Genomic DNA, 27,345 nt, shown 5'->3' on the forward strand with positions numbered 1-27,345 from the left:
CAATCCTCTGGTAGAATTCAGCTGTGAATCCATCTGGTCCTGGACTTTTTTTGGTTGGTAGGCTATTAATTATTGCCTCAATTTCAGAGCCTGCTATTGGTCTATTCAGGGATTCAACTTCTTCCTGGTTTAGTCTTGGAAGAGTGTAAGTGTCCAGGAAATTATCCATTTCTTCCAGATTTTCTAGTTGATTTGCGTAGAGGTGTTTATAGTATTCTCTGATGGTAGTTTGTATTTCTGTGGGGTCGGTGGTGATATTCCCTTTAGGGAATGATAACTTTCTAGTTATCCTACAAAGGAGTCATTAGAAAGCGTTGACATGCGGTTATTGACTAACCATAATTCATGGTTACTGGAATATGTGTAGATGTATTTAAAGCATGATGAACCAGCCTGGCCAACATGTTGAAACCCCATCTCTACTAAAAATACAAAAAGTAGCCAGCCATGGTGGCAGACGCCTGTAATCCCAGCTACTCGGGAGGCTGAGGCAGGAGAATCACTTGAACCCAGGAGGCGAAAGTTGCAGTGAGCCAAGATCACACCACTGTACTCCAGCCTGGGCAACAGAGCGAGATTCTGTCTCAAAATAAATAAATAAATAAAGCATGATGACTATAGTTAATAATAATGTAGTGTATATTTCAAAATTGCTGAGAGAATAAATCTCAAATGTCTCACCACAGAAATGATAAGTGAGGTGACGGCTATGTTAAACAGCTTGTTTTAGTCATTCCACATTGTGTACACATGTCCAAATATCACTGTACCCCATAAGTATATACAATTATGATTTGTCAGTTTAAAATAATAATAAAAAACAAAAATGAATCTATTTAGAGAAGACATCAGGCCGTTTAGCATTACACCAATGGGCAACTGATTCCAACTTGAAATGGAATGATTCTGTGGACACATTGAGGTGGTTCTAATCTCGAAAACATAAAGATGTGTTATCAAACGTGGGCAGAAGTTTTGATCAAAAATAAGACTTTGGGAATCCTAAAGAGTATGGTTGTGGATTAAAGCTAAACACTGCTGTTTCTCTAGAAATCTTTTAGTTTGCTGCTACGCCTGACGCCATTTGAGATAAGCAGAGGCGGGGGATGAAGAGCAAGATCTGTGATTTCAAGAAGTGTGGTGTCAGGGTACCTTGTGTAGGGCACTCCTCACAGTGCCTCAGACATAATAGCAGTGCCCTTTCCTCTGTCTCGCCCCACACAGGCAGGACAGATGAGGAAGCTGAGTGTCACTGTGGAATGTGGAAAACATGAGCTCTACTCAGACATGGTCATTAAGACTTTGTGACTTTGAACATAGAATCACAAACAGTTCATGCTACTCAACTATTACTGAAAATTGTTCCATGAAACAATAAATCCAAATACTCTACAAGCTACTCTGCAAAAAGAAAAAAAGAAGACCATGATCAAATCATTTTGTAAATCACTTTTCTTAGAGATTTACAATTCCTGTCAAGCTAATAAAGACTCAGAGCAGTATAGCGGGATAAATATGTCTAATTTCTTTTAACCTAGGTGCTATGGCTTGAATATGTCCCCCCAAAAGCATGTATTGGAAACCTAATCCCCACTGCAGCAGTGTTGGGAGGTGAGGCCTAATGAGAGGTAATTAGGGCATGAGGGCTCTGTCTCATAAATGGATTAATCCCATTGCTGCAGGAGTAGGTTTGCTACTGCAGGGGCAGATTCCTTGTAAAAGGACAGATTTGGCCCTGTTTTTTCTGACTCTCTCTTGCCCTTCTGCCCTCTGCCATGGTATGCAACACAGCAAGAAGGCCCTCATCAAATGCCCACCCCTTGATTTTGGACTTTCCAGCTACCAGAACAATGAGGAATAAATTTCATTTCTTTATAAATTACCCAGTCTGTGGTGTTTTGTTATAGCAGCGCAAGATGGACTAAGACTTGGGGATTTGCAAAACTAATTTGGGCACAGACTCCATTCCATATAATACTCAGGAACATATTGTGGGACTGAATATGCTTTAAAACCACAAACCCAGTTTCTAAGAGCTTATCTAGCTCATATGGGTTCTGGAATACCAGTGCTCCAATAACTCAGAATGAGTTCGAGCTGAATGAATTAAGACATCAAAACATCAAAGTTTTAAAATTATTAACAGTTGCCACAGATGACAAGAGAGGACGCATGCTTAGAAATTCAGTCCTTGACTAAAAACAAAGGAAAACAAGAGAAATGTACCTGACAGAATTCTGTCCCACATTATCCTGACATAGTCATCCCGGTCAGAACGCGACTGCTCATGCCAGAATCCCAGAGCGTGGAGGAACTCGTGTTGAACCGTTGCTATTCGGTCACAGTTTTCCCCAATGGAAAGTTCTTGCTTCCCAACCCTCCTATTTCCCACTGAAGACCAGCAGCTTATAGGGAGTTTACAAGAAAGGGGGAAGAGGATGTTACAATCTGAGGTCTCAGGGCAGAATCCCCACTGCCTAGTCCACCTCATTACCCACCTAAATCCTTTGCTGTTACATCTGAACACTGTGCATTTCTCTCATAACCCAGGTGATATAGTTTGGACAATTGTCCCCACTCAAATCTCATGTTGAAAAGTAATTCCCAATGCTGGAAGTGGGACCTCGTGGGAGGTATTTGAGTCATGGGACGAACCCCTCATGCTCGGTGCTGTCTTTGCAATAGTGAATTTTCATGAGATCTGGTCATTTAAAAGTGTGTAGCACCTCCCCCTCCCCACTCTTTCTCTGGCTCCTGCTTTTGCCATGTGACATGCCTGCTCCACCTTCACCTTCCACTATGATTGTAAGTTTGCAGAGGCCTCCCCAGAAGCTGAGCAGATGTCAGCACCATGCTTCCTATAAAGCCTGCAGAAATGTGAGCCAGTTAAACCTCTTTTCTGTATAAATTACTGAGTCTCTGGTATTTCTGTACAGCAATGCAAGAACAGCCTAATATACCAGGTATTGTATAATATTAAAAAACCTTATAGACCAGGTGATCTTTAAAGAACTTGCCCTAACGCCAGATATTACATAGGAGCAAATCATCCCCAAGGTGGTCCAGACCTGGTTTTTCCTGTGAATTTCAAAGTCTTTGAGATCCTCCTTGGTATGCCTGTGCCCATTAAACAAGGACTTTACAGGGACAGCAATCACTCAGAATTGCTGAGCTCAAGACAAATAATACTGTCACCTTCTTAACTCAAGAAATAAGAGTGGTTGGGTTAAAATAAGCTTAAATACAGACATGGACACGCATAAATACACATTTTTTACTTGAAAGGGATAAACAGTATGTAAATTACAAACGGCCTGAAATTCACAGGTTGTGGGTCTGATGGCATGCAATCCCATCCACTGTGTCTAAAGGTGGTTACATGTATGGGAATATAATTTCTATGCCTACGAAAACTAGATCCAGTTGTTTTTTTCTCTCCAGCAACTAGCAAGAAAGTCCCCACCCCTTCCTAAAGATCAGAGCCTAGGACGATTGCTGTAATGTAACGTCCCAGGCACTAGAGTTCTCCTTAGATGCCCTAGAAGACTAAGTCTTCAACTTACCCACTGCCCTTGATCACTGATATATAGTTTGCTTCTCCAGCCCAAGGCTTAAAGTCAATACAGGTTTTTAGGCGATAACGTTCAAATGCATTGAGGATAACTCCCTTAGCATTCATTTCTGAAGGAAGAAAACAAACGAAAATATGCTTATTAAAACAATCACCATTGAAAAATCTACCATGGAAGCAGGCCATTGTAATATATTGCTTATCATGAGTTAGTCCCTTCATGAATGTTGAGTCTTTTATTTTTACAAAAATTAGAATTCAGTACCCATTGAATATCATATACAGTATCTGCTTATTCTTCAGATCTCTTATTTGGCCTCATATTTCTCTAGCACTCACTAATGGTGCATTACTAAACAATAAAAATGCATTTCTGTACCTCAGAGAACATATCCATTGGATCACAGGCAATCAAAATAAATAATCACCATTACATACTTCATCTGAGAAGACATAATATGTATTTAAAGCCGCACAGCTGGGCTTTTAATCTGAGGATCTTGAGATGGGAGAGTCTGTGAACACCCTGAAATAGTATGCAAAGCGTGTATGTGTGTGTGTGTGTGTGTGTGTGTGTGTGCATATCTACATATGCAAAGTGCATTTCCTAGAGAGAGCTTTCATGAGGTCTGCAAGTGAATTCATGGCCCAAAATAGGGGTAAGAGCCAATGCTTTGGATATACGAGTGATATGGATATGGAGCTCAAAGAAGGCAGAGGCATGGAAGAAACAACATACAGGAAAAGAAACTTGTGAGTGACCAGGAGGAAGGGCTGTATCAGATGCACATGGAGAGGCATCATATGGGCCAGGTCCTAGTGAAGTGAAAAAACGGAGCCTGCCAGGAGGTGGGAGACAGTATGGCAGAGGGGAAAGTGCTTGGACTTTGGAGCCAGACACACCTAAGTTCTTCTCTATCCTCACCACTTAATTTTGACATAAAACTTTTGCCAATTCAATCAACCTTTGGAGCTTTGATGTTATTATCAGTTAAGTGAGGAAATAAAATCAACTTTGCAGGATATTGTGAGGATAATAAGAGAAAGTAAACGTGAAGTTCCAAGTAAAATTAGCATTTGTCAAATGTTCATTTCCTTTCTCCCTTCTTGAGTAACCATTGCATAGACGTTCAAGGAAGATTACTTGATATGCCTCTGTTGAGGCAGGTCTAAGAAGATCAAGAACAGGATTCACATAGGGAAGACCCTAAAATCCATAAGTTGTAAAAGGCACTAAGTTCAGACTTTTACAATACCACATAAGTAATACACTATCATTATAAATAAGTTAAAACGTTGATATGAATAAAAAGAAATTTAAAATCCTATCATCCAGGAATAATCAATCACCCTTACCATACATTTTGCCTTTGAATACACATATAACATATATATGTTAATATTTCTATAAAAAATAAAGTCATCTACATAGCATTTTACCAACTATTTTTTCACTAAATATTATATCATCAAAATCTTTTTTCATAGTTGAGTATTGTTTTTATCATTTTAATGAATAGAAGATTACAAATTGGATCCATTGGACATTGGATCACAGACAATCAAAATAAATTGTCACCACATACTTAATCTGAGAAGCTATAATATGTATTTAAAGCCTCACAGCTGGGCTTTTAATCTGAGGACATTCAGATGAGAAGGTCTATGAACGCCCTGAAATAGTATGCAAAGTGTGTGTGCATGTGTGTGTGTGTGTGTGTGTGTGTGTGTATCTACGTATGGCTGTAACATTCAAAATGTTCTGTCCTATAAGTATCATATTTGGGTCATTATTTCAAATGTAATATTTCCTTCAAATAGGGTATGATAATACTGACCACCATATCACTGTTTTAAACAGAACTTAAAAGAGCATACTAGTTTAGGCCATTTATGAAAACTTAATGAGGACAGTTTCTTGAATTAATAAAGTAACATGTGAAAGCTTTATAAACACTGAAGCCCTTTACCAAGATAAGATCTTTATTTTCCATATGCCTTTATTTACCAAGAGCCTTAGTTAACCTTGTGTTATAGATGCAGAAAGCTCCACTTGGAACCATATCATAGAAATCCCCAGGCTTCGGAAAATGAGGCAAGTTGCTGGCAGTCCTAGGAGTTCAGTAAGCAGCTGTTCAGGATTGTTTCCCCTTAGCAGCCCCTTCAGGTTTCTAGCACCTTCCCCTTCATTTCTATCTCCAACTCTTTACCCTCAGCCTCCCCCACTGCCTTTTCTCCCTTGGTGCTAAGGCAAGGAATTATAACTTAGGCCCTGGAAAGTATAAATGGCTGCTTTGAGTGTTACTTCTTTCAGGGAAGTTGCATCTACCAGCCAGGTAACATCTGAAGTTCAAGCTCAAAGACTACAGTCCTACTGGTAGAATTTCACAGGTTGACCTACTAGAATCTGAGTAATAGGGGCTTCCAGAAATCAACCCTTCATAGGTATTTACTTTTGCTACCTGTAAGAGTGGCCTTGCTTAGTAATTTTCTTAGTCTGAGTCATTTGAAGATGGTATACATTTCTGAAACATAAGGATACTTTTCTTAATTTGAACATAGAAAATAAGTTGAATTCTACAATATTAAACAAAGGTATTTTCTAAATAAGAAATAATCAAAATCACATAATTAAAAAAATTAGTCTATAAAAATTTGAAGTTTGATTCTATTATAAAGACTATATAATACGAAAATATGCAATAACATTAAGTGAAAAAATTAGAATAAAAAATGTAAGACGTCATAGTTATAACTATGTAAAAATGTGCACAGTTTGGATGGTAGGATCTAGGCTGAATTTTACCTAACATTTTTCATTTATATATATATACATATGCTTATCAATTTATTTCAAAAATATTATTACATATAACATGCCAGAGACTATGGTAATCCTCCAATTTGCAAGATGAAAAATAGCTCTTGTCCTCAAGGCATTCATTATGTTGTTTATAATGCTGTTTAAAAAATAAATAAAGCTTATAAGGTTAGATGGCTTTGGTTAAATACATGGCAAAAAAAAAAAAATAGCCTAAGAGATACATAAAATTAAAGCTCCCTAATCTTTCATGGAACATACTTAGGAGAATAATTAGAAAAAAAAAAAAAGAAATATAGCTGGACGTGGTGGCTCATGCCTGTAATCCCAACACTTTGGGAGGCCGAGGCAGGTGGGTTGCTTGAGTTCAGGAATTCAAGACCAGCCTGGGCAACAGGTGAAACCCCATCTCTACCAAAAATACAAAAAATTAGCCAGGCATGGTGGCATGCATCTGTGGTCCCAGATACTTGGAAGGCTGAGGTGGAAGCACTTATGCCTGGGAGGCAGAGGTTGAAGCCTGGGTGATGGAGTAAGAACTCATCTCAAAAAAGAGAGAGAGAGACACAGAGGAAGGAGGGAGGGAGGAAGGGAGGGAAGGAAGGAAAGAAGGAAGGAAGGAAGGAAGGAAGGAAGGAAGGAAGGAAGGAAGGAAGGAAGGAAGGAAGGAAGGAGAATTAAAAGAACTTAAAATTTTTTAATCAAAAGACTAAACCAAAAAACATATATATTCAAAATCTTTCAGGTTCCTGATTCCAAAAGTCAATCAACCTCTTTCTCTCCTCATGCTCCCTGTGCTCTTTATGGCTTCCAACCCTGCTAACTACTCCTGCCCTGGCTTTTCCTACCCTACTGTTAGTTTTTCATCTATGTTTCTGGCCAATTCCCCCTTCTCAATAACTTCCACCAGATCTTTCTATACCAGTTCCAAAAAAAATGGCACTGAGTTTCATTCTCGACCTTCTTCTTACTTATTCAACACAACCTTCCAGGATAAATCAATAAAATCCAGTTATCTATGGAGCACCTGTTCAATGCAAGGCACTGTGTGAAATGCTCATCCATACTCATGGCTTCAACCATATCTTACATCCTCATAACTCCCAAATATTTCTCGATCTTGAATGACCGGGTCATATACCAACACTTTATTTGGTATCTCCACCACAGTGACTCTGATACATTTCAAATTCTGCATGCCAAAAACTAATTTCCACCACACTTCTCTGTCTCATGCTCCTCAAGGTTAAATTCTCCATTCTTGTTAAAGACATTACCATCCACTCAGCTACCCAGGACTCAATCCTGAGCACTAGAATCTCATTACCTATACCCACCTTCTTTTTGACCTCTTACAGTTAATCAATAAGTCTAACAAATGCCTCCCAAATAGCTTTTAGATTTATCCACTCTTGTCTATCCCCATTGAGAAAGTCTTGGTTAGGAATCTCTTAATTCTTTCTCTGAATTTCCTCACTGGTCTTCTAACTGGTCTCCCTACCTTCTTTTTACCCCACTAACGACACATCTTCTATACTTCAACCCAAGTGATTATTTTAAACTGCAATTTTAACAATCACTGCCACAATAATACTTTTGGTGGCTCCATGTTATTAGTATACACAACAAGTTCTTTAACACGGGAAAGACCCAAGTCCTTTCCCACCTGGGTTCTGCCTACCTGTTCAACTTCCTATCTCCCCACTCTCAATCTAAATTCCAGCTCAGGGTTTTCTCCCTTCTTCAAGCCTTAGCAGATCGTGGTGCATCTGGCTAAAGCATCCTTCCCTTGTTATCAGAGGCCACACTAGCCTACATGGTGCCTGTGTGCAGATTAGAAAGAGGCACTACATCTGAGCAGGTGCTGCAGTTGCTGGCCGGCCAGATGGGTGAACAGCACTTTCACACAAAGAAACAAATGCCTCCTGGTGAACAGCAAGAACGTAAACCTGGTATCGGCTCCACTTGTTTCCTGGCCCAGCCACCTGAGAGCAGCCTCTTGAAGCAGCTCTACATCATTAATGGCATTCTTCATTCATTCCTCTCAGTCAAAAAGTCTTGCAGAATCTGAAAGCTGAGGTGGCATGGCGGCACCAGCTCCAGGAGGTCATGTCAGTTGTATAGTGTACAAGTTACACAACCTTTGTGGCAGTCCTGCTATATAGTGTCCTCTGCTTATAATGCATATGCTTTTCTATCCAGGTTGAGTTTAATGCCCCTCCAATGTGCTCCCATAGCTCTTTGAACATATCACTCATCATGTTTATTCCATTCTATCATAATTCACTTTTATGTGAATCTCCACTGAAATGCATGATCTTTAAGGAAAATAGCAGGGTTTTCAAATACCATATGTTTTCCCATAAGTGGGAGCTAAATATTACATACACATGAATGTAAAGATGAGAACAAAAGACACTGGGGACTACAAGAGGGGAAAGGAAGGGAGAAGGGGTTGGAGAAGCCACCCATTGGGTGCTGTTCGCAACTCCTGGGTCATGGGTTCATTTGTACCGCTAACCTCAGCATCATGCAACACACCCATGTAACAACCTGCACACTTATCCCCGAATCTAAAATAAAAGTTGAAATTTTAAAAAACTGTAATAGGCTGGGTGCAGTGGCTCATACCTCTAATCCCAGCACTTTGGGAAGCCGAGGCAGGCAAATCACTTGAGGCCAGGAATTCGAGACCAGCCTGGCTGACATGGTGAAAGCCCGTCCCTACTAAAAATACAAAAATTAGCCAGGTGTGCTAGCACATGCCTGTAATCCCAGCTACTCGGGAAGCTGAAGCAGGAGAATTGCTGAAACCTGGGAGGTAGAAGTTACAGTGAGCCAAGATTATGCCACTGCGCTCCAGCCTGAGATCGTGCCACTGCATTCCAGAGCAAGACTCTGTCTCAAAAAAAAAAAAAAAGAAAAGAAAAGAAAATTTAAAACGATAGCAGGGTTTTTACTCAAACTTTTCCCAAACAGCGATTTCTACACTAATGCTGGTCAGTGACATCGTTGTCACTAGTCCATAGATAAAATGAAGACCATGTTTAGAGTTTTCCAACACATTTAAGTTTCTTCTATAGAAAAGCTGCCCTTAGGTTTGGATTTGATTCTTCTGAATTTTTAACATTTTAATACTAAACTAATAACATTATTTATTGTATGAAAAGAGGATGATAAAAGCTTTTATCATGTTAAGTTGTTGTTGAAGTTCCTGACCTGGCAAAATAAAATGTTGATAAAACAATGCCAGTTCTTCAAGTTCTGTTTAGTTGTTTATTTTATGCGTTTTGTCACATGTATAATTGATCACAGGGGAAACCACTGCTTTAAAATAAAGACTGGCTCCCTGTGAGCCCATCAATCAGGCCCTGCACCTGTTTAGCCAAGTGTAGGGAGCCGTGCACGTGGAGATCTGCGCCTGCCTGCGCCTCCTCACCCGCCTCCACTGCATCATGGGCGAGTACGCAGAGGCCCTGAGAAGCCAGCAGGAGGCAGTGCTGATGAGCGTGCGGGTGACGGGCATCGAGCACCCCAACACCATCCAGGAAAACATGCACCTGGCCCTGCGCTGCTTCACCAGCAGGCAGCTGTCTCCGGCCCTGAGCCTGCTGCGGGGCGCCGGCTACCTCACGCTGCTGGTGCCTGGGGAAGACACCCCGAGGTGGCGTGCTGGACATCGGGCGGGTGCTGCACAGGGTAATGGAGTACGACCTGTCGCCACGCTTCCTGGACAACGCGCTGGCCGTCAGCACCAAGTACCACGGACCCAAGGCCCTCAAGGTGGCCTTGGCCACCACCTCATCGCCTAGGTCTATGAGAGCAAAGCTGAGTTCCAGTGGGCCCTGCAGCACCAGAAGGAAGAGCTGCACACCCTCCGTTAATACCCAGCTGGGCGAGGACCAGGAGAAGACCAAGAAGAGCTCCGAGTACCTTAAATGCCTGACCCAGCCAGCCGTGGTCCTGCGGAGCGCCATGAATGAGATCTACCGCAATGGCTCCAGCAACAACATCCCGCCCCTCAACTTCACAGCCCCCGGCATGGCCAGCATCTTGGAGCAGTTCAAAGGCATCAGTGGCATCCTCTTCATTCCTCTCAGTCAAAAAGACTTGGAGAATCTGAAAGCCGAGGTGACGCAGTGACACCAGCTCCAGGAGGCCAGTAGAAACAGGGATAAGGCCGAGGACCCCAAGGCCACGGAGCCCGAGTCAGTGGGGGCACCAGAGGACCTGGGCTCCCAGCCCCGGGCTGCCAAGGACTCTTCTTCCCCGAACTTGCAGGGATAGAGAGGGACAAGCAGACGGACAGTCAGTCAGTGGCCCCACTCACCAGGGATCCAGACTCCAGGAGAAGGGGGCATACCTGCCATGGGAAGAGGAAGCAAGGCCCTCTTCTTCCATGTTTCACCCCACCGCACCCCAGTATCCTCCTGGGACCCTGGCCTGGCCTGCTCCCCAAAAGATGTTTTTGCACTGGTTCAATGAATATATGATGCAGAGCCCCTCCCCCACAAAAAAAAGACTGGCTCCCTAATCGTTATGTCCCTAGCATAACAGAGTAGGCTCTCCATAACTGTTGGTTGAATGCATTGCTGTATTGGTCAAGACACTAAATATTTCAGACAGAATCATTTAGGTTACATTCATTGTTCATTTTGCTTATTTTTTTCAAAGTAAATGTACATAGCCACACAAAGGAGCAAATCAAACAAAACCTTAAAGACCACATAAGCCCACCCTTTGAAACATTGTAATCATATTTTATCAGAAACATACATTAGTTGTGAATACTCCAAAGCGCATACTAACCCAAGCTATCTTCTAGAACATATGGAATGGTATGAGGCCATCTATAGTTTTCTCCAATGATGGAATTTCTAATTTGTGCCTGTCAAAAATAAATGCAAAAGGGCTAGTTAAACTAATAAGGCAAACACTTAGGAAACAATCAGTAGTTAATCTAGAAATAAATGAATTTTAAAGCTCTCCCAGTTCGCACAAACTGTGTGTGTGTGTGTGTGTGTGTGTGTGTGTGTGTAGCCCTACTTTTATCATAATATAACAAAGTTTCTAGGAAGAAATTACTAATTTCTATCATTAATTTTGTTAATATAGTTGAAGAAGAAATAATGCAAAAAATAACTGTTGGAAAACTGAACTACAAATATTGGTAGATTTATAGCTTACTTTCCCACACTTAAAGATTAAAAATATGCAAGAAAACAGTGATAGCAAGACCTTGATAATCTGGATATCACAATATCAGAAAAGTCACACATGAGCTGGGCCAAAGTTTTCAAAATGTTTAAAGGATTTTAAACTGTGTAAATGGAAAATGAATAATATTTTACTAATGTATTTACCCAGTCAACAAATTGAATATTGTCCTAGAGAATAGAGATTCCTTGGTAATAAAGGTCCCTGGCTTCATGGAGCTTATATCTAGTGGAGGAGAGAAACAGTATGAAAAAAATATATGTTTAAGCAGGATGAATGCAATAGGGAGGAAATTAGAAAGAGCGATGTGAACAAGGGCAGAGGGATGAGGGAGTACATGAGATGGAGTGATCAGGACAGGCCACTCTGAAGGGATGACATTAAGAGGAAATAGGATAGCAAGAAGAACCAGCATTGAAAGGGGTCCTGGGAAGGTGGTTTCAGGCAGAGGGAACATTAGTTATTCTGCTTCTGAGGTGGGAATATGCCTGGTATGTTTTGAATATGTGTTGAGACCAGTAGCCTAATGAGTTAAGGGAAAACATGGATGAGATAAGAGGAGAGGAAAAGAGAGGAGAGGGGAAGGGAGAGGGGAGGAGAGAAGCAGGAGCTAAGACATGCTAGGCTTGGAAGGCTAGGGCTAAATCCGGAGATGATTCTAAACCCATAGGTAACTATGGAAGAGTTTCAAGCTAGGAGGTGAAATGAAGTCACTGCCTGTTTGAAAAATGACTTTGCTGTGAGAGATAAGGACAAGTAACAGGGTAGAAAAGATTACAGGGGAAAAATATCTGAAATAGAAAGATAAATTAGGAGGCTAATGGAAAAAGCCAGGCAAGAGATGATGGGGCCTGAATTAGAGTGATGGAGAAAAGTAGACAACTTGCAGTGTGTGTTAGAGCTAGAAATGACAGAACTTGCTGATGGGCTGGATGGAGAGTGAAGGAGAGAAGAGAAGCAAAGGTGACTCTTGAAGTTTTTATGTGTTCAGTTGAGTAGTCAGGTTGTGAGGATGACTTTATGAAGAGAGGAGAGTGGGGAGGAACAGTTTGCGGGGAAGGTCAGGGTTCACATGATCAGAGGACACCTTAGGTCTGAGATGTCTTGTAGACATTCAAGTGGAGCTGGCAAATTAGCGCTTGGATAGACCAGTCTGGAGCTCAGGGAAAGGAGAGGACCAGAGATATGCCTTTGGATTAATTGGCATGGAGATGACATTTAAATCCCTGGACCAAGGTGAGATCAAGAGAGAGTACAGATAGAAGAGTAGGCGCAGGACTAAGCCTGGGACACTGCAGCTCTGTTTCCTGAGGGTGGGAGGACTGTGAGGGATGTTGATGCTTATGACACAGGAAGTAAGGGAGTGACTCAGGACTGTGTTGGAAGGAAGAGCAGAATTCTACACGAAAAGATCTACTGGATAATTTCTAGGTCATATGGTATACATATTTTAAATTATGATAGCTTTTATCCAATCAAATCTTCTTTCTTTTTTTCAAGTTTATATACTCTCCAGTATAATAACATGTTATAAACACATTCCTAAACAAGCATCCTGGTTTCTCTCTATCATCACCAAAAGGGATAGTAAGTAGTAAGTTTCTTAATATTTTTCAATCTAGTGGACAATAAACTATATCTTGTCTTTTGAAAAATAGTGCTTATTTCCATTCTGTGAGAGAACACTGAAAAAAATAGTGCTTTTATGATAATGAACTTTTTAGTCCCCCTAATCTACATGCAAGGTACCTGTGTTTATCTGTGTGGCATGATAACTTAGATGAAATCAGCACTCTTTATGAATAGGTTTGGGAGGGTCTTAACTTGGCAATTTTTAGCTAAGGCCAGGGTAGAAGTCACAAAATCTATTTTTTTGTGGTAAAAAGCCTGATTCATTGAAGATGTTTACAAATTCAGTTTAATTTTGCTTCCACTAGATTGAATCTGTGAGGTCCTATTTTAAAATGAAAATGTCATATTACTCCAATGATGAAAATCAATCAAATCAGTAAGACTAAGACATATGTAATGAGTTATGGTGGCTTGAACCACACAGAAATCTGAGTAATGAGAGATGAAGACACAATTATATGCATTTCTTTGAGTATAACATATTCATTGAATAAATGTGTTGCCATGATTCTGCACCCTTAGAGATAGTTGGGCTTAACAAAATTCGTGCTGTCTAATCTTTCTTAGTTACTCTGAACTTGGCTTGCAGTGGTCAATGGAAGATTCTTCCTTATACTGTTTCAACTCACCCTATCAAGTCTGATGTCACCCTCAAAAAGATCCAGTCCCAAACCTAAGAGTAAAGATAAAAATTCATGTTAGCAAATTGGATTCAAACTCTCTACTTAAGAGATTATGTAAAAAAAATCCACAAACCTTCATTGATATCGAATATGTCCTGGTCCATTCCGCCATCTACGTCTTTGATTAAAACAACAACAAAATTGAACATTATGTTTATAAAAGGAGAAAACCTTTGTCATTTATATAATCAGAACTAAGTGAGTTTCTTTTGGCCTCAAGTGATTACTACTAGATTCAGACTCAACATACATTGATTGATTGATTGATTGATTGATTAAGAATCTCCTATGAGCCAGGTTGGGCTCCAAAGAGCTTTTATGTATGTATTCTGTCCTATCGACTTTCCTTGAATGTCAAATGACTTCAGGAATAAGAAATTGGTCGCTCCATATGTTATTAAGCTTAATTTGAAAGACTAGAAGACTAGATTAAATAGGAAACAAATGATTAAATTTGGTCAAACTAGCCCAGTCTACTCATACATGTATATCACTTGCTAGTAGTATACCTTGGAACCTTCAAGCAAAATTCTTAAGTTAAACTTGAATTACTATTTTAAGTTGCAAAGGTGTATATAATATGGCCAAATCTCTGAGTATGCAAGTGAATACTGAGTAGACTGTTATTACTAGGTCCATCTGATTTGACACAAAATAACAAAAACATAACAGCAAGCATTTATGGGATGTCTGTGTGTCAATCACTGTGCTTGGCCTTTCCTATACCACCATCTATTTCTCTGCTGGGCATATGAACCTTGGAACATGGACAATAAAATGTCGCTCCATAAATCAAAAGAATCCAGTGTTAGATCAAAGTTCAATGCAATTATGCATCAATTATGCATATGTAATTATGTATGATATTTAGCATTAAATACGTCCTAGGTTCTCTATAGCCTAGAGCAAAACTCAAAATAGACTCACCAAAGTTTTCTGGAGTTGACTGGGAAATAAACACATAAACAAAATATATTATTATAATGCCCATGAATGGTCTTCTTGGATTCAGTTTATATCTAACCATTTGTTGTTTGTTTGTTTTGTCACTAATATTATGGATTATTTCCTGACATGTATTTAGGATGGCTAAATTGAAGTCTAAGATGACTTTTTGACCAAAGGGACTTCTCATTGCGTATAGAAAATGAAACTGCCTCTCAAATCAATTTGAAGGTGAAGGAAACAAGAAATCAACTTCAAAAAATGGGGGGAAAAAGGCAGAACATAAGACTCTAGCTTTCAAATAAGTGCTCACTTTACACATGATTTTCTAAAGCATGCATGGAGCAATGTTTGAAAAAGCTAATAATTTATTCTCAATGTTGAAATAATACTGTAATTTATAACAATTCTTTAAAAGAAATTTTATTCACGACTCATTAATCAAGTTATTTTACGTTCATGTTTCTCCCAGAATAATTCTGCCTTCAAGACAATACAAATATTTAAGGAAAAAAAAGGGTACATTTTGTGATTAATTTTTTTTCTGAAAATAGATTCTCCACAAATGGTCAATGAAACTCAGACTGCATGTCCAAAGGAAAAAAAAACTAAGTAAATCTGAGAAATGTCTTAGTGTAATTAAATAAAAAAGCTCATAGGACTATCTGGGTTATGTTACTGGTTCTACTAAGGGTAATTCAGTTCACCTTCCAAGTACTCAAACTATCTATAAAATATGGTCAGTACCTGCTTTGCCCAGGTATTGTGAGGGTTACAGTATATAATGTGAAAGAAAGCACATTGTGAGCTGTAATAAATTGTCACAACAGTGTAAAGTACAATTTTATTCAAATACAGCTTACGTATCTAAATATTAGAATCATTTGGAGTGTTTAACAAAACGTGGGAATGAACTGGATGGAAGATTACCATCATTTTTGACATTAATGCATGTTTCACACTATAACCACACACAGGCATACACTCACAGAGGAATGCCAGGGCACCTACAGAATAAAATTATCAAGGATTTATTCCTAATTACAGTTTAACATGTATTCATCAGTATCTTTTGTTTGCAATGCTCTAGTTCCTATTCATTGAATATCACCCCAATATAATAATTGTTATTTTAAAATAACAACTGAAGGTTTTCCACCAGCCATTTGAAACTTCATTTAAAACCTTGTGTTGGTTTGTGATACAAACTACCTGATAGAAAAGATTAGTCCAAATTGTAGAAGGATTAGTCTGAATTGATGAAGAAGTAGAAGATAAATACCATGTTACAAAACTTTGTAAGCACTGACGGTGCCTGTGACACTCATTCATATCTCAAGTTAACTGTCCAGCAATCTGCATTTCATTCAGCAGTAAAAATGGAATGATTTTCAAAATTCAAATTTATAATCTCATCAAAAGAAAACTTGTTACACAATGATGAAACTAAAAGGAAAACATAACTTTATGTCAACGTCTCTACTCTGCTGTGGCTATTTGTCACTCCCTACACCCTGCCCACCTCTACTCTCCAAGAAGAAACACTCATTTGAGATCAACATTTCAAGATGTATAAAGAACAAAAAATTAACAAACAGTTGTTTTTTTGACAATCAATATCAACTGTCCCAAAATTTTTAAATTGTTTTCTATATATTGTTTACTTACCAAGCCAGAAATCACGAGAAGAGCATCCAAGAACAGAAACCAAGACAGAGTCCATAAATCCATGTTGTAGCTTCCAGTTGAAAGTAGCTAACTATGACATTCAGGGTTGAATTTGCTTTTTTAAAGGCAAACATTATAATTTATAGCCTTTGATCTCAATGATCCATATTGCAGGTCAGCTTGACGCTATAGTAATACCTCCAGTCAAGGGATGAAAGTCCAGTATTTTTAACACCGCTCTGCGAAGTTGTTTTGTAGGTTTTTTTTTTTTTTTTTTTTTTTTCTGTGTCAACAGTTTAGTGGCTGGCTGAGACGTCTTAATGAACACATTCTCTAATATATGTGTACTGGTCCCCAATACTCATAAACACCACTTGAGCAAAAAGTATATATATCAAATTAATTTTTAATCTTGATCTTATGAAACTCCTCCTGCTCATATAGCCCCATGCTGCTTTAATAGTTCCAGTTATGTCCACTGCTTTTTATCATTCACTCATTTAATAAAAATTTATTGACTGCCTATAATTTATTGAGTTATAAAATCCATTAATGTGCTAGAAATCAGGCACACCCATTATTCAGATATAAAGTAGTAAGACAGCAATGTACCTCATCCCTAAAAATTCCCATCAAGCAAACACTGGTGGGACATGGGTCATAAAGGTAGGAATGGTCACTGATTTTCTAATAAAATAATGTTCCCATTCATCTCTTAATTCTTTCTCACTTTTTGCTTCTTTTCTTGGGATAATTTCTCTTTAGAAACAACCTGCTCTCTCAGTTCCCATGGCTTCAACTTACTTATGATGCAGTTATTCAACTTACTTATGATGCAGGATAATATTTTTCAAATACTCATTTTGGCCATGGTGGCTCACGCATGTAATCCCAGCACTTTGGGAGGTCAAGGTGGGTGGATCACCTGAGGTCAGGAGTTCGAGACCAACCTGGCCAACACAGTGAAACCCAATCTCTACTAAAAATACAAAATTAGCCAGGTGTGGTGGTGCATGTCTGTAGTCCCAGCTACTCAGGAGGTTGAAGCAGGAGAATCACTTGAACCTGGGAGGTGGAGGTTGCAGTGAGCTGAGATCATACCACTGCACTCCAACCTGGGTGATAGAATGATACTCCACCTCAAAAAATAATAATAATAATAATAATAGTAATAATATTTTTCTAGTTTCCCCTTCCCCTCTCTAGCTTAGCCTTCACCCCATTTTGTGCTAATAAGAAGACTATCAAGAGACATGTAGCATAGACAAAAGGTTTGAGAGGTTGCTCTTGAGTACAAGCCAGCCCTTCCCACCCTATGAGGTAGGATGAGAATTAAAAGGGAAAATTTTAAACTGTAGTTATAGTCAGTTCTTCACTTGATCCCTGAGATCCCCCAGATATATTGTAGGATCCAAAATCAAATGGGCCTACTTCTTGGCTAGAGCTACAAGGAAGCAAAGGGACTCTACAGAAGAAGGCACATCTTGGGAAGAGGAGAATAACTCCTGAGGCCAAGGGAAGCACAGAAGTATCAGAAAAAGCTGTCATGCCTGAAGGGCCATGTGGATAGGAATCAGGATGTCACCATAGCAGACTGCACAGAATCACAAATAAGGACCAGACAGAGGGACTGATATTTTAGAGGATGCCTGTGAGGATAGATGACATCAGGGATCATAAGGGACCTTCCCAATGTATTAGGACTATTAATGAAGGTTAGGCACAAGCCTAAAGGTAAAATGTGAGTCCTGAATTGGCTGCAATTAAATTTTTGACACCTATGTGAATGGGAGCCTAAAACATCAATTATTATAACAGACCAATGGAACAGAGTAAAGAACCCAGAGAAACCAGATGCCAAGAACTTACATTGGGGAAAGGACAGTCTCTTTAATAAATGGTGTTGAGAAACTGGATATCCATATATGGAAGAATAAAACTAGATCTGTCTTTCATCATATACAAAAATCAACCCAAAATGGATTAAAGATTTAAATGTGGTCGGGCATGGTGGCTCACGCCTGTAATCCCAGCACTTTGGGAGGGCTAGGCGAGCGGATCACAAGGTCAGGAGTTCGAGATCAGCCTGGCCAACATGGTGAAACCCTATCTCTACTAAAAATACAAAAATAAGCCAGGCATGGTGGCATACACCTTCAATACCAGCTGCTCTGGAGGCTGAGCCTGGAGAATTGCTTGAATCCAGGAGGAAGAGGTTGTAATGAGCCGAGATCGCACCACTGCATTCCAGCCTGGGTGGCAGAGTGAGACTCTGTTTCCAAACAAACAAACAAACAAAGATTTAAATGAAACTATAAAACTACTCAAAGTAAACATTGTAGAAAGATTTTTGGGGGATAAGACCTCAAAGACACAGGCAACCAAAGCAAAAACTGACAAATGGGATTATATTAAGCTAAAAAGCTTCTGCACAGCAAAGGAAACACTCAGCAAAGTGAGGAAACAACTCACGGAATGGGAGAAAATGTTTGCAAACTATCCTTTTGACAAGGGATTAATAACTAGGATATATAAAGTACTACAACAACTCAATACCAAAAACACAAATCATCTGATTTTTAAATGGCCAAAAGACCTGAACAGACATTTCTCAAAAAAGACATACAAATTGCCAATAGGTATATGAAGAAATGCTCAACACCACTAATCATCAGGGAAATGCAAATCAAAACCACAATGAGATATCATCTTACCTGAGTTAGAATGGCTATTATCAAAAAGAATAAAAGATAACAAATTCTGGAAAGGTAGTGGAGAAACAGGAAGACTTGTACACTGTGAAAATGTAAAGCAGTAGAGCTATTATGGCAAACAGTATAGAGGTTCCTCAAACAACTAAAAATAGGACTCCCGTATGATCCAGCAATCCCATTGCTGAGGATATATCCAAAAGAAGGGAAATCAGTAAATTGAAGAGATATCTGCACTCCCATGTTTATTGCAGCACTATTTGTAATACCCAAGATATAGAATCGACCTAAGTATTTGTCAACATACAAATGGATAAAGAAAATGTGGTCTATATACACAATGGAATATTAGCCATAAAAAAGAAATCTGTCATTTTCAGCAAGATGAATGGAACTGGAGGTCATTATAAGTGAAATAATCCAGGCACAGAAAGACAAATATCAAATGTTCTTGCTCATATCTGGGAGCTAAAAAATATATTTATCTCATGGAGATAGAAAGTAGATTGGTAGTTACCAGAGGCTAGGAAAGGAAGGAAAGGGAGGAGGAGAAGACAAAAAGAAATTGGTTAAGGGGTACAAAATACAGTTAGATAAAAGAAATATTTTAGTATTTGATAGTAAAGTAGGTAAATTATAGCTAACAATTTATTATATATTTTTAAATAGCAAGAAAAGATTACTTGAAATGTTCCCAACACAAAGAAAAGATAAATGTTTGGGTTGATGGATACCCTAATCACCCTAATTTGATGATTATACATTGTATACCAGTATCAGAGCATCATATGTACCCCCAAAATATACATATCAATAAAATGTACCCCCAAATATTACATATCAATAAAATTTTAAAATCGAAAGAAAAAAGTATGATTATAGAAAAATAAAGACAGGCTGGGTACAATGGCTCAAGTCTGTAATCCCAGCACTTTGGGAGGCCAAGGTGGGGCAGATCACCTGAGGTCAGGAGTTCAAGACCAGCCTGGCCAACATGATGAAACCCCATCTCTACTAAAAATACAAAAATTAGCTGGGAGTGGTGGTTGGCACCTGTAATCCCAGCTACTCAGGAGGCTGAGGCACGAGGCTTGCTTGAACCGAGGAGGCGGAAGTTGCAGTGAGCTGAGATCATGCCATTGTATTCCAGAATGGGTAAAAAGAGTGAAACTCTGTCACAAAAAAAAAAAAAGAAAAGAAAAGAAAAGAAAAGAAAAAAGGAAAAGAAAGACATTTATTAAGCACAGTTGTTTCTGTGAGCTTGTGAGCTAAGATTTGTAACTGAAACACCTGAGTGAATTCTCTGTGTTGATAAAGGCCGTTCATATTTGAAGTTGGGAAAAGTGGAAGCAGGAAGAACAGGAAGCGATCATTCTCAGGATGTTGGAGTCTGTTTTGAACCCTAATTACAGGACATGGGCAGAGCCTCACTAGGAATCTCATGGAAGTCACTGAGGCATGGCTGAAATCCAATTTCCAAAAAATGTATTTTCCCAACAATAAATAGATATCTTTTACAGTTTGTTCTTTTCTGAGGTTGTCAATGAAGCTCTACTGCAGAAGCTACACTTGGCTGGTCTAACATACCTCCAGCTTCCATCACTTGTATTCTGCCTGTAGGAAGCCTTTACAAGCTTCATCATGGCATTAGGAATCTGATCCCAGAAACCTGTCTCTGCCTTTGGTCACTGGTCCACCTCTAGTGTTCATTTCTCCCCAGGCAATATCATCAACAGGAAACCCAATGCTGAGATGATAGGATTTATATACTGCTCTGAGATCCCCTCGCACCATCAGGAAAGCATACTTCTCTTAGGAATGTGATTCTTAAAAAGTTTTTGTAAGTTATGTCATACTTCCCAATATTAGCTCTTTATGAAATCTTACAAGCATTTCCCTAACATATTAGAAAGTTATATATATATTTGAATTTCAATTAAATTAAATGGATTTAGGAAAAAGAAAAAAATGAAGATAGAGTAATTATAAAAGTCCCTGGGAAGCTATGAGAGCACAAATTCAATTGGAGTTCGGCCAACTAAGGGGTGGAGGGGTTCGTAAGACATCTTCCCAAGACATCTGTATTGCCTGGTATTGGACAGACTAAATCACATATTTCACACAGATCTTCCAAGTCCCTCCCCCAAATTACCATCTTTTACCCCATTTTTCAAAATTATAGTATGTTACTATATTAGTCAAGGTTTACCAAAGGAACAGAACCAATAGGGTGTGTATATAGATAGATTGGATTGGCTCAAATGATTGTGGAGGCTGGCAAGTCCAAAATCTGCAGGGTAGGCCAGCAGGCTAAAGACCCAGGCAGGAATTGATGTTGCAGCTGGAGTACCATGGCAGTGTGCTTCTTCTTCCTCTAAAGACCTAGAGGAAGAAAAGGAAACTCTTTTCTCTCTTAAGGCTTTGAACTGATTGGATGATCCCCACCCATATCTGGATGGAGTAATGTATATGTTAATTTCATCATTAGAAAAAAAATGCCTTTGCAATTATATTTAGACTGGTGTTTGACCAAACATCTGGGTAGCATAACCTAACCTAGTTGACACATAAAATTAACCATCACAGTTACTGTTTTTGCTTCTTTTCTTGTGTTTCCCAAGGATGGGATTGTGTGTACCCAACACTAACATGGTTTTAAAAGCCATTCATGGGATTTCCAGTTTCCAGTCTGGCTTGTGAGAAGTCACCACTCTGCCCTAACAAGAAGTGAAAATACGAACAAACTGAAAAATCACCAATTCTTCTTAGATTTATAAAAGAAGTTAGGTTAGAGGAGAAACTGCTGGTGCTAAAGTGGGAAAGACCAACAGGTGAATACAAAGAATCACAACAGGGCAGAATCTGCCGTAAGGAACTATCACTGGGTTAAGGAAACCTGAACTGTAACTGACAAGTTCCTGGACGGTCAATGTGGACAAATCTGAGTGATAAAAACTCCAGGGGGATCTGTCATGGGGAAGGGGTGGGGGGCATGCTTTTCCAAGTTTTACCTCCAGAAGCCTCATCAAGCCTTCACAGTGAACATCAGAGAAAAACTCCCTCATGATTACATCAAGAGCAGCTGAAAGAAACTATACTGAAAACCATAAAAGCACTATGTTCTTCTTAACAAGGAGAAACTAATTAACCACAGCCTAACCTGCTGGGGTTTTACCAGCGCCTAACTCACCCGAGGGAAGGAAAACACCCAATTCCATCTGACTCTACCCTTCCATGTGGAGGAACTACCCAACTCCAGTCCACTCTAGCTATCCTGCCCCACCTATGGGGGTGAGGTGGGGAGGTCTGAGAAGCACACGTGAAGTCCAGAGGCACAGGCTTACTGAAACACTGAGATCTAATCATAAGAGTATAGAATGCTTCCCCTCCCCCCACACCATACCAACACATCAATAAAGATCTAGTTACAGCAATTCCTTTTACCTGGTACACTGTCCAGCTATCAAGAAAAAAATGCAAGGCATACTAAAAAGCACAAACACAGTTTGAAAAGACAGAGCAAGCAATGGAACAAGACTCAGATATGGCAGATATGTTGGAATTATCAGACCAGAAATTTAAAACAACGATGATTAATATGCTAAGGGCTCTAACAAATAAAGTAGACAGCATGCAAGGGGACATGGGTAATATAAGCAGAGAGAGATGGAAATTCTAAGAAATAACCAAAAAGAAATGCAAGAAATAAAAAACACTGTAACAGAAATGAAGAATGCCTTTGATAGATTTATTAGTAGACTGGATACAGCTGAAAGGAATCTCACAACTAGAGGACTCTCAATAGAAACCTCCAAAGCTGAAAAATAGAGAGAAGAAAAAGACTGAGGGAAAAAATCCAAAACAGAATATCCAAGAACTGTGGGCCAACTACAAAAGATGTAACGTACACATAATGAGAATACCAGAGAAGAAGAAAAAGAGAAATGAACAGAAGAAATATGTGAATCAATGACTCAATTTCTCCCAAGTTAGTGTCCAACACCGTAACACAGATCCAGGAAGCTCAGAGAATACCAAGCAGAATAAATGCCAAAAATCTACACCCAAACTTACCATTTTCAAACAACAGAAAATCAAAGATAATGAAAAAAAGATCCTGAAAGAAGACAGAGGAAAAAGAACATCTTACCTATATAGAAACAAAGATAAGAATTACATTAGAATTCTCAGAAATTATGCAAGCAGAAAGAGAGTGAAGAAATGTTTAAAGTGTTCAGAGAGGGAAAAAATATTACCCAAGAATTCTTTACCTCAGGAAATTATCATTCAAAAGTGAAGGAGAAATAAAGTCTTTCTTGAACAAACAAAACTTGGTGAAATTTTTTGCCACTAAACCTGCCTTGCAAGAAATGTTAAAAGAAGTTATTCAGAGAGGAAGAAAATGATATGGATCAGAAACTTAGATCTACATAAAGAAAGGAACAGCATGGGAGAAGGGATAAATGAAAGTAAGAGAAAACCTTTTATTATACATATTCTTAATTGATCTAACAGACAACAGTTTGCTCAAAAATAGTATAGCAATGTATTTGATTATATATGCCCATGTCTGTTTATATATAAGTGAAATGAATAATGGCAATGATATAAGGATCAGAAGGAGGAATTGGGATTATTTTGTTATTATAAGGTACTCACAGCTGCCCATGAAGTTGTATAGTCTTATTTAAAAGCAGACTTGGATTAGTTGTAAATGTATATTACACACTGTAGGACACCACTAAAAAAAGTTTAAAAGGCAGTATAACTGATATGCTAAGAAATGAGAGAACATCCAATAATATAAAATGCTCAACAAAAACCACAAAAGGCAGAAAAGAGTGAAAGACAAAAATAGGAACATAGAAAAGGGCAACAAACAGGAAACAGCAACAAACATGGTATATATTAATCCATATATACAAATAATCACTTAAAACATCAATGGCCTAAATGCACCAATTAAAAAACACAATTTGTAACAATAGATCAAAAAACAAGATCCACGTATACCTTGTCTATAGGAAATCACTTTTTTTTTTTTTGAGACAGGGTCTTGTTCTGTCACCCAGTCTGAAGTGCAGTGGCACTATCACGGCTCACTGCAGCCTCAAACTTTCGGGCTCAAACAATCCTCCTGCCTCAGCTTCCCAAGTAGCTGGGATAACAGGCATGTGCCACCACACCTAGTTAATTTTTTTTAATTTTTTTTGTAGAGACTGGGTCTCACTATGTTACCTAGGCTGGTCTCCAACTCCTGGGTTCACGCAGTCCCCACCCTCAGTCTTGCGAAGTGCTGGGATTAGAGGTATGAGATATTGCATCTGGCCAAGAAACCCACCTTAAATATAAAGACACAAAAAGATTAAAAGCAAAAGGATGAAGAATATCAAACCCAACTATGTAGAAAAAGAACTATATACCACAAACAAGTGGGATTCTTCCCAGATATGCAAGGCTGGTTCAACATTAAAAAAACTCTTGAAACTTAACAATAAGAAAACAACAACCAATTCAAATATGAGCCAAAGACCTTAACAGATACCTCACCAAAGAAGATACACAGATGGTGAAGGAGCATATAAAAAGATGCTCTGCGTCATATGTCATCCAGGAAATTAAAATCAAAACAATAATGAGATACCATAACAAACCTAATGAGAATGGCCAAAATCCAAAACACTGACAACACTAAATGCTGGTGAGGATGTGGAACAACAAACACTCTCATTTATTGCTAATGGGAAAGCAAAATGGTGCAGCCACTTTGGAAGATGGTTTGGCAGCTTTTTACAAAACTAAACATAGTCTTATTATGCTCTGGTTTCTCGTCAGAGCATATAAATCTTTCACCTCTTAAATATATCCTTACCATATGATCCAGCATTTGTGTTCTTTGGTATTTACCCAAAGGAGTTGGAAACTTATGGCCACACAAAAATCTGCACATGAATGTTTAGAGCAGCTTTATTTTTAATTGCCAAAACATGGAAGTGACCAATATGCACTTCAGTAGGTGAGTGGATAAATAAACTGTGTTACCTCCAGACAATGGAATGTTATTCTGCACTAAAAAGTAATGAGCTAGCAGGCTATGAAAAGCCATGGAGGAAACTAAGTGTACATTACTAAGTGAAAGAAGCCAATCTGAAAAGATTTATACACTGTGTGATTCCAACTATATGGCATTCTGGAAAGGGCTAAATTAAGAAAACAGTGACAAGTTCAGCGATTGCCCAGGATTAGAGAACAGGAAGGGATGAATAGGCAGAGCATAAATGACTTTTAAAAGAGTGAAGCTATTCTGTACATTACAATTGTGGATACAGGTCAGTGTACATTTGTCAAAATAAAACATACAGCACCAAGAGTGAACCCTAATGTAAATTATGAATTCTGGGTGAGAACGATGTGTCAATGTAGGTTCATCAGTTGTAACAAATGTACCACGCTTGTTGGGGATGTTGATGTGGGGAAGCCATGCATGTGTGGGGCGAAGGATATATGAGACATTTCTGTACCCTCCACCCAACTTTGCCATGAACCTAAAATAAATAAAGTCTCTAAAAAATAAAATCCAAGAAAAAAATGTAGTCTAAGAAATAAAAACCATTCAATATTTTAACAAAAACACGTAAGCTGAGTGTATCAAGTGTACATGTTATAGGCCCCTGACACAGGATCACCAAGATTCAATTAATCCAGTTTAACCACTAGCAGGTGGCTTCTTCTGTGCACCCAACACTGAGCATCATCTTGCTTCTGCTCTACTGCATTGACTTTTTGTTTTGTTTTACGGTGTGTGCCTTCTGAGAAAACTACTAGAATAACAAACATTTTCCAAAGAAGGTAAATGACACTACCTGCAGTCAACAACAGAAAGAGGCCAAAAAATAAACAGGGTCATACACTTAGTTCAAGACTATGCTGTTGCCTTGGAGACTCCACTACAACGTGTTCCTGAAGTGGGAGGGGGTCCATGGCATTGTTTAAGCATTTGCTGTACCTCGCAGTAGAAAATATCCTGCACAAAAGAAAAAAAAAAAAAAAAAAACTTGTCACACACCCATGGGTAGATGGGTGGATGGATGAGCACGTCTCCTGTGCTCAAGTTGACTTCAAAGAGAAACGTAGTTGAAAAAGTTGAAATAGCCTTTTAGATAATTGTGGCTGTTCTACTTAAGTACTACACCCAAACTCAACAAGCTGTAGTTTCTTAAACCACATCAAAAAAGAATATGAAACCACTTCATATTCTGTTGTTTTTATGTCCATTTCATATGCTGTTATATTCAAATCTATTGGTCTACCTTACATTTGAATGGATCCTTTACCTAAGCATGATTTTCATTTCATAACATCATTCATCTTTTAGAAAAATCTAGGTTCACTGAGTTATGCAGATCTTCCAAATGTTGACAAATTTAGTGATACTTTATCAAATAAATCACTTTGTTAATATCACCACCAATCTCATCAGAAAACTTTAGATGTGTCTGGGAAACTGTCAAGTTCATAGTAGCAGATACAAGCTTTCCAAAATTCCAACTTTCTCTTGAAAGCTTAATTTTTTTCATTGCCACTAAATGCCATCAATTGATTTCCTTGATGTTTTAGGCTCACTCCATTTACTTTCTTTTTTTTTTTTTTTTTCCTTTGAGAAGGAGTCTCCCTCTGTTGCCCAGGCTGGAGTGCGGTGGTGTGATCTCGGCTCACTACAACCTCCCCCTCCCAGGTTCAAGCAATTCTCCTACCTCAGCCTCCTGAGTAGCTGGGATTTCAGGTGTGCACCACCATGCCCAGCTAATCTTTGTATTTTTAGTAGAGACAGGGTTTCACCATGTTGGTCGGGCTGGTCTCAAACTCCCGACCTTGTGATCCACCCACCTCAGCCTCCCAAAGTGCTAGGATTACAGGCGTGAGCCACGGCGCCCGGCCTCCATTCACTTTCAAGTACATGTCTGCCAAATGCCTAATAACCATAGTTTGCATGTCAGTTGTTCTTCAAGTAAATATGATGTACCATGAAAAAGGCATCTTTTCTACAACTCAGTCACACAAATGCTTTTCTTCCAAATGTGTGCTCACATTTTGTCA

The 27,345-nt window shown here is 38.9% G+C and overlaps 1 protein-coding gene across 5 annotated transcripts in view; it reads right to left on the minus strand.

Annotated features, from left to right (window-relative positions):
* MEP1B (meprin A subunit beta) overlaps positions 1-16,728 on the minus strand; it is a 34,753-nt gene extending 18,025 nt beyond the window's left edge. The window contains exons 1-7 of one of the 5 annotated variants that reach the window (XM_017874087.1): positions 16,538-16,726; positions 14,852-14,870; positions 13,998-14,042; positions 13,871-13,914; positions 11,202-11,280; positions 3,564-3,681; positions 2,227-2,405 (exon numbers count right to left, since the gene is read on the minus strand). In XM_017874087.1, coding sequence (XP_017729576.1) covers positions 2,227-2,405; positions 3,564-3,681; positions 11,202-11,280; positions 13,871-13,914; positions 13,998-14,042; positions 14,852-14,870; positions 16,538-16,600 — 547 coding nt within the window. In that variant the 5' untranslated portion in view covers positions 16,601-16,726. Of the gene's footprint in view, positions 1-2,226; positions 2,406-3,563; positions 3,682-11,201; positions 11,281-13,870; positions 13,915-13,997; positions 14,043-14,851; positions 14,871-16,537 lie in introns of all 5 variants that reach the window. The other 4 variants (XM_017874083.1, XM_017874082.1, XM_017874085.1 and 1 more) reach the window with 4 other exon arrangements.
* Positions 16,729-27,345: the final 10,617 nt, after the last annotated feature.

Source organism: Rhinopithecus bieti, unplaced genomic scaffold (genome assembly GCF_001698545.2).
Source record: "Rhinopithecus bieti isolate Rb0 unplaced genomic scaffold, ASM169854v2 scaffold_5260, whole genome shotgun sequence".
NCBI classification, from domain to species: domain Eukaryota; kingdom Metazoa; phylum Chordata; class Mammalia; order Primates; family Cercopithecidae; genus Rhinopithecus; species Rhinopithecus bieti.